Source organism: Cyprinodon variegatus, unplaced genomic scaffold (genome assembly GCF_000732505.1).
Source record: "Cyprinodon variegatus isolate N-32 unplaced genomic scaffold, C_variegatus-1.0 Scaffold1277, whole genome shotgun sequence".
In the NCBI taxonomy this organism is placed as follows: Eukaryota; Metazoa; Chordata; class Actinopteri; order Cyprinodontiformes; family Cyprinodontidae; genus Cyprinodon; species Cyprinodon variegatus.
This window is the reverse complement of record NW_015151730.1, coordinates 20290-28485: the sequence shown is the minus strand read 5'-3', so window position 1 is coordinate 28485 and position 8196 is coordinate 20290. Positions and strand designations below refer to the sequence as shown.

General features: G+C 41.4%; 1 protein-coding gene across 1 annotated transcript in view; it reads left to right on the top strand.

Annotated features, from left to right (window-relative positions):
- eif4enif1 (eukaryotic translation initiation factor 4E nuclear import factor 1) overlaps positions 1 to 7782 on the top strand; it is an 18525-nt gene extending 10743 nt beyond the window's left edge. The window contains exons 5-16 of the mRNA XM_015401949.1: positions 154 to 292; positions 659 to 835; positions 1832 to 2103; positions 2676 to 2747; positions 4138 to 4318; positions 4454 to 4533; positions 4822 to 4955; positions 5811 to 5886; positions 5977 to 6100; positions 6173 to 6478; positions 6579 to 6743; positions 6881 to 7782. Of these exons, the coding sequence (XP_015257435.1) occupies positions 154 to 292; positions 659 to 835; positions 1832 to 2103; positions 2676 to 2747; positions 4138 to 4318; positions 4454 to 4533; positions 4822 to 4955; positions 5811 to 5886; positions 5977 to 6100; positions 6173 to 6478; positions 6579 to 6743; positions 6881 to 7068 (1914 nt within the window). The 3' untranslated portion in view covers positions 7069 to 7782. The remainder of the gene's footprint in view (positions 1 to 153; positions 293 to 658; positions 836 to 1831; positions 2104 to 2675; positions 2748 to 4137; positions 4319 to 4453; positions 4534 to 4821; positions 4956 to 5810; positions 5887 to 5976; positions 6101 to 6172; positions 6479 to 6578; positions 6744 to 6880) is intronic.
- The last annotated feature ends 414 nt before the right edge of the window (positions 7783 to 8196 follow it).

Below are 8196 nucleotides of genomic sequence, written 5' to 3'. Positions count from 1 at the left end.
CTCATTCAGTGACCCTGACTACCCCTTATACTGGCACTTTTTGTGCAAGATTGATGGAAAACACACTAAACGTAAGTTTCATGTTTTGTTTTTGCAGTCTCTACTGTACAGACACTTCTCTCTGTACCAAAGCCTTTTATTTCTGTCTTTCAGATGATAGAGGATGTTTTGGGGGAGGGCCCTGTGTCAGCTAGCCGCTTCAGCCAATGGTTTTCAAATACCATGAGCCCCTCAGGCAGCCGATCCAGCAGTTTGAGGTCCACTCCTCATGAGGAGCTGGAAAAACTTGCAGGCAAGTAATTTGAGCTCTTCTGTGTGGCCTCTATTACCTGTGTGGCTGTGGGTATAATTATCTACCAAACGCTGCTCTTTACAACTTCAGGCATATGCTAGTTTTAAAGTGTAAACAATACCTTGATTACACTGCCCTGAGTAAATGACTGTAACAAGCTGATAATGGACAAACTCTGTCAACTGCATCCCTGTAATTGGTGGAGCCAGTGGAGTTTTGAATTTTTATTTGTTGTATAGATAACATCCATGTCTCACTCTGGATCTTTTTTTGTTTCTTTTGGATAAATCCATCGGAACAATTTTGGGACCTTTCTCATTTTATTTTTATGCATCTTACATTTTCCTCTGACTTTTTTTTTTAAAGTGCTTGACCCACGCTGCTCATCTGCCAGCCAAGGCTCTGCGTCGTACTTCACACCTATTCAGTCATCAGATGGCAAAGAAAAGGTGGACATTCTGGAGCTCCTGCACAAAGCCAAAATTGACCTCAAACCACTTCTGTCCACGCTGTCGGTCAACAAAGCCCGGCTACGAGAAAGTAGTGGGTGATTCTCTGTACACATTCCTCACTATTTGAAATGAAAAAGCTGTCTGTTTTCAGATGTTTAACTGCCATTAACTGGTTAGCTTAGCTTTGTTGAAAACCAACCTCTCCCGCATTACCGCATTTAAGAGCAAAACAGTATTTGTTCCTGCCTTTTTATTACATGAATGGAAAAGCTTTGATCTAATTAAAGCTACAGTCACAAAAGGCGGACACACAGAAAAACACTGAAAACATGAGGCTGACTAAGCTGTAATGCAATGTAATAGTTATGCTCCACCAATAGGTGGAGCACTAGTGCTGCCACACATTTAAAATCTATTAATATAAAAAAAAAAAGCTAACAAAACTCCCCCATCTGTTAAAAGTTTATGTAACACATTTGTTAATAAACAGGTCACTTGTTTTCATACATATTGCTGACACTTTAATTTGAATAATATCTTGATGGAGCCTTTTCTAACATTCAACACTACAAGATTAAAACGTGTATGGTCTGTGGTGAATGCAGAATAGAGGGGGTGGGGCACAACAAGTAGGAAGTGTACAATCACAAATTCAAAAGCTTCTGAACTGTAGATTATAAAACAGAACGTTAGCCCTAACATCTGCTGTTTGGGTAGGCCCATGCTAACGGGGAACAGGGCTGTGTTGGCTTGAATGCCAAAACGCACTGTTGTGCATTTGTGTGTGTTGAGACTGAGACGTCATCAGCAGCTACTGCACTATCTAACCAGAAGCATGTAGCATTAACTCCAACCCAAATTTGCAGATCTGCACAGTTCCTTCATATCTTTAGATTGCCTAAAGTGCCTATATCATGCAAAACTGAGCTTTCAGTTGTATTGTATTGTTGTTCCTTTATCTTACTCTCTTGATAGACTCCTGTCTCATTAACTACCCAATCTTTCACTGCTCCATGCAGATGGAGGATCCCTTTACTCATTTCCACATAGCCTTTGCAGCTTACTAAAATAACCTGTCTGTTCTCAGCTAACTCAGGGGTGGTCCTCTCTCTGGAGGAAGTTGAAGGAGAGATGAAGGGAATGAAGCTGAGCTCAGAACCACATGTGCAGAAGATATCTTCTCCTCAGAGGGGAAACGGCACACCCTTCATGGCCGAGCATCTTGAGGAAGCTTTAACCGGTGGATCTGTTAATCGGCCTCGCTGCCGTGACACAGACATGTCTGCTTTTAATAAACTGGTCAGCAGCATGAAGGCAAGTGGAACTCTGCCAACTCACCCCAAACCCAACACAAACAATGTAAGTATCCCTCTGACTGTTTTCTGCAAGCTGTGTACTGGATGTCTAACACTACTTTTGCATGCTGCAGTGGCTACGATCTGTTCCAGGGATGCTAAATTCTTACTTTTAAACTAAAACTTGAGAACTTTGTGAAATACCTAAAGATTGGTGGGCATAAATTTGTACCATTCCAGAGGTTATCTGTCATTTACAGCAATTCAGTGCAAGTTGCCACAGACGTGAGATAATTTCCAAATAAACAAGAACCATGTAAATGGTTATGAACATGAACAGTAGCAATCAATGATTCTTTACAGTTCAAGAGCATTGGTAACTTGCATGAAGGACTGTAGAATGGCTTCACGTGTGGTGTACCCATCTCTGTGGTCCTGCTTAGTGGGAGGTCTAAGTTCAAGTGGCTCTTTCTCTTAAACCTTTAAATCCTACATGAGTATGTCTAATAGTTGCTGCTTAGACTTTCCAAATATAAAACTGGCCCATTGAGGTTTGGTTTATGGAGGTGGTGCTTTGTTTTTGGTGAGGGATGGATGACTGGATGCAACTTTATTTCAAATCTCTATTTATTGCAGCAGCCTTCGGATCAAAATGTGGGACCTCGACCTCCTCATGTCCCTCCTCAGCAGCAGAAAAACATATTCCAGGTATGTACATTGTCTTTCTCCTTGATCGTTCATGTTTTGGATGAATGTCTCAAGTCGTCCCTGACCGATCTTCAAATTTTGGGACAGAATCTTTGGCAGAACTGGTTCTGGATGGTGTTTCTATGTTGGATTGTAAAAAGCTGGAATCATGTGATGTCATCCACATTGAAGCTCCACAATAAAACCTTCTTAAAGTAGAATATTGAATCATATGAAAATGAAGAGGAAGTGCTCTACAGTGTACTGATTTCTCATTGCAAATGTTCTCAGCAGAAGAAAGTACCAAGCAAACTGAAGAATTTGTAGCTGTATGTTTTGGGTTATTGGTTTTCTATAAAATGATGTCTAATCACTGAGCATTTTGGGAAGTTAAAGGTATAGAGGACGATCTTTTATTTTTGGGTGAATCATCTAAATAAGTTGTCCTAATCGTCAAACATTCTGGTGATAGGTTTACGTAAGGCTGTCCCATTAGCTATCTTTCTATGCGCATGCACATTTTCAGCCACACATGTGGTGAGCTACAGTTTCAGTCATTGAAGCTCACCTTACTCAATGCGGTTCTTTGAAAATGGCCGAGGGTCCCAAGAAAAAGTGTCTACAAAGTGTATGAAAAGAAAAGAAAGGCCCCAGAAGAGGCAGATGGCTATGAAAACGGCACATTTTTAACAGGGCGCTCACAGGGAGAAATGGGCTCGTGCATGCGCTTGCACGCATTATTTTTGTTCAAGTGGAGAGGGCGGGTCTTTTAAAAAATCCTCTACGATACCTTTAAGTCCTTAGTGGAAGAAGACTAAATTATTCTGACCAACCATCGTTGCTGACTGTAGCTATTCAAATTAAGGCAAAAATATCAGTAAAACATATTTGTGTTAAGCAGAATGTTTCTGAGAATGTATCCGAGGGTTATTTGGGCCTCCAGTTCTGCTGTAGGATGTTGGTTCCTTCCTGCTACACCGAGAACAAAGAACCTCTGGATTAGTTGGGTCACAAGCATCAAAGGCTGTATTTTTCTCGCCAACATTGATGCAGCTGAACTCTACTTTTCCAAAAAGTCTGAGATTGAAATATTTTGGGGAAAAAATTTACCAATAAAATCTCAAAGCCCTTCTTTTAAAAACTGTAAACCAATAGTTTAAATGTTAAACTTCAGCTTCTCTTGTAGTTTTTGAAATTGCACAAATGGATTTTTTGGCTTTATTCAGGGCCTGTCTTTACATGAACTACACAGGAAAAACTTGATTAAATCAGGAAATATTTTTGTTCTCCCTTGTTGATAAGGAAAAATATTATGCCTTCCTCAAACATATATGCATTTGGTTTTTCAATTGAGGATACACAATCTGAGGCCAAGCTTTAGAGATGACTTTTTGTCATTCCATCTCTGTAGGAGCTCCTTGGTGTGCGTAGTAGCTCACCGATACCTTTAGGTGGTCTGATGGGCAGCTCTGAAGCCTCTGTGTCATCTGGCCCTCTACATGGCTTACTGCACAAAGGCCTATCGCCCCCTCTGTTTTCACAGAGGGCCCCCTCACCGGACTACTTCAATAATAGGATGCCACCTACTACAGGTAATTGTATATGTATATTTTAAACTGGAAGCTTGTCATAACTTGAGTTTATGAGTTATTACTAATTACTTATTGTATTATATACAATTCTATAGACTAAAACTAAATGTTTTTTTTTCCTTATGATTTATAAAGGATTTCCTACCGGCCCTCAGTCTTTGCTTCCAGAACAGTTTGCAGACATCCACAGGTCTATCAGTCCTTCTCAACAGCAGGTTAGTAGTTTTAATGGATCTATTGTCAGAAATCATGGTTCATTGCTATTTTCTTGCATTTATCGTAGTTGTATGTTAGTCCTGTGTTTTCATGGTTTTAAATGGTGCCCGTTTTTGTCTGCTTGAATTCACTCCTTATACACTCAACCTCTACATATTGAACCAAATCATGTTCAGGTCTGACACAAAGTAGTGTCCACAACCCAGGATGGCCAGGGTTAGACATCTGCAATGTAGAAATACATTTTTAAAAATGAATAAATCACCCATTCATCATTATTTCACCAGATAAGGGGTCTACATCTTCCTGCGAATCAGATGGATCTGGAAGTCCTGGCTCTCCAGCAGGAGCTTGCTCTACATGGCCACCAAGCATATCAGTCAACTTACAAGCACCCACAGGACAGGTCTTTCAGAAACAGGTAAGTATTTTATCGGAATTCATCTGACTTGTTACACGTAAGCATATCATTTTAGTCATCCTTTCCAACCCCAGGCTATATAAATGAGAAGCCACTCTATAGATGTTGTAACTCAGTCGCAGAACTAATTTGGTATAATGAGCTGCTCCTCAAGATTGAGAGAGATCATATCTGAGAAAATATTTAACCAAAGGGCTTATGGATTGACAAAAGGATAAACTCATAATTTACAGGCATCTGAAGGGAAAAGTAATTGGCACAGGGACTCAGACAGCATGAGGGTGAAGGTGAAGTTCTGGTATGGGACATTATTCCTGGAGATTGGCCTGCTTTTTGCCTCTTTGCGTTGGAAATTAAATCCAGTTCAACTGCTGCTCCTAACTTCAGTTTTCAGAGACACAAGTAAAACAGTGCTCCATTGGATCCATTACCGTACTGTGTAGCTAGCCAGTAGAAGCCTTAATGACGTGTTTGTCTTCTTCACCTGACCTGCACCTCATTTCTGTCCCTTCTAGAAACGTATAGGTCTTTGTTAGGCTCTGGTCCTTGCTACACCGAAAAGTGATGACAAATTAGGAATCTGAGACTGACTGAGGGGCTTCATCTTTTTAGTTTCAGATACATTTTTATGTTAGTTGTGGACTCTATTTTTAGGAGTAAACACCTACATTTTATTTAATTAGATCAGGTTTGGTGTTTATTTACTTTGAGCTTGGCTATGAGCACTACTGTGTAATAAAGTGAATCTTACAAACATCCCAACTGTGCAAACGGTGTATGACTTGTGAAAAAATCTAAATATTTGATTTATGCAAACCTTGGATTTAAAATGGTTTAAATGTGTCTGCTCAATAGGCCACAGCGCGTTTCTCGTTCCCCTGGACCTCAGCCTGCTGGAAGAACGTCACCGGGAAATGCCGTCACTAGCATGGTGAGCATAAAGTTTTGTCTCCTTTCCTCAGGTCTTTTGGAGGAAAATGTACTAGCAATTTTACGATCTTCTGATATCTCTCAATTTCAGTTATCGCCATCGTTTACACCCACATCTGTGATCCGTAAAATGTACGCAACCAAAGAGAAAAGCAAAGATGAACCGTCAGGTCGTTCAGAACCTAAGGAGGAAGCGACCGCAAACTCACAAGATGGTACACAGCATCTGCTTCATAAGCTCCGTCCTTCTCAATGGTGATGGAACACTAAGGCTTTTGTGCTTGCAGGTGGTAGCTCTCCAAACCACCTCTTGGAGTCGGTGGATGTTAATGTTGCACAGTCGGCTGCAGTAAAGATAAACTCGCAAAGCAAAGACCAAGAGCGCCTCAGGCCAGGTTCCGCTGGACATCACGTGCCTCCAGTGGCGCCTGCAGGGCCGAACTCATCATTTCCTCGTCCAATCTACCCAGTACCACTTCTATCCCATGTCCCGATGGTGCGCCCTCATCCCCAGCTCCACCCTAACATGGTTCAGAGAATGCTTGCCCAGGGGATTCAACCCCAGCAGCTGGGACCAGCTCTTATGCAAGCAAGTTAGTAGTTTGTCCTGCAGTCTTTAAACTAGCCTAGCTTCCATCAAAGCACTCCAGGTCCTGATATTCATTAACCAAACTGTTTTTGCTTTTTCACAAGGTATTTTTCCACCACATGTTGACCTAGCGCAACTTCAAGGTTTACCTCCACCCCTGTTGGGACAGCCGCTGTACCCATTAGGTGCAACGGGGCTTCTACCTCCCAGGGCCAATACTCCAATGCAGTTGGCTGTCATGCATCAGCAGCTTCAGGGGCAGAGACAGAGTAAGTACATTAATTGTACTTGGTGAAAAAAAATGTTTAGGTTCATAATTGCAAAGAAGCTTTACAGCTGAATTTTTCTAAAGCTGCTTGTCAAAATGTGTTCCTCATATTAAATCTTGTGTATATCCTTATTGTAGTGCATCCAGGCATAGCAGGCGGTCCGTCACAAAGCCAAGGCCTCCATCGGACAAACGGCTCCCAGCGACACGGAGCTAGCCCTCCTCCTGGCCTTGCGAAGTGGTTTGGATCAGATGTGCTTGAACAGCCACTGCCGTCCATGCCAGCTAAAGTCATCAGTGTAGATGAGTTGGAGTTCCACCCATAAAAAGGGAATAATTTGCTGGAGAGCAAGATTTTCCCTCTGCCCCACCATCTCCCCTTCCTGCTTACCATGAAAATGTGAACTTTAATTTGAAAGATGGTGGATAATGGGACATTGTGTTGGTGCTTTTTTTGAAAAGAGGAGTGGAGATTTATTTTGCCAGTTTGGTTATCTTTTTTCTATTAGTAAATAATGTAAAGGATTGATTGTACAGACGATGAGAGAATCTAATTCTGTGTATATAGCTGTAGTTTTTTGTGGTGTTTTGTTTTTTTGGTTTTTGTTTTCCTGATCTGGAGAGGGGGAGAATAGTTGAACTTGAATTGGGAGACGAATCCGGTAGCATTCCTTTATAGTCTCCACCTCGACCTATTCCTTTGACAATGAGGAAGAGTGATTGCTGGTGACGAATAGTAGGGTAGTTTATTTGGTCAGCTACTCTACCATACTTTGAGTTGTCACCGGTGGTTCTTTTACCTAAAGAGGTTAAGCATGACACCACTGAAGGATGCAATGGTATGGTTGTGCCTTGTTTTGTTTTTTTGTTTTTTTCTTATTAGGATGCTGCCCCTCCCATTTCCCTTTAATTTGTTCACTGTATTCTCTCCAGTCCTGTATCACAGAATTCAGCACTGCTCACACTGTCATTTGAGGGTGTTTGGGAATCAGTTAATGTGCTGTAAAGGTATAAGCACAAATAGAAATAATAAATAAAACCTTGAGTAAAAAAAAAAGTTGGTAAATCATTTTTGTATCTGATACTGGTATGCTGGTTTTAAAATGTATAGAAACAGTTTACAAATGCAAAGCAGTCGATTGTTAGGTGGCAAAAAATCTAACTTATGATGGTACTTTTTTTTTTGTGTACTTTGTCTTCTGTTCATCTGGGTCTGGATGATGGGGGCACAACCTTCAGCTCTGTTGGGAGAAGCCTGAGCCATTCCCAGGGCAGCTGAGAGGCAACAGCTTCATCCAGAGACATCAATGTATAGCTCCTATCTCTTCACATTTTGCAAGGTCCACTTTATCCAGAGTAGAAAGGTAGCTCCAGACTGCTGTGCTGAATCCTGACAGCCTTCAGCCATGCAGGCATCATTATGTGGTGGACAAACGCATAATGGTCCAACTGGA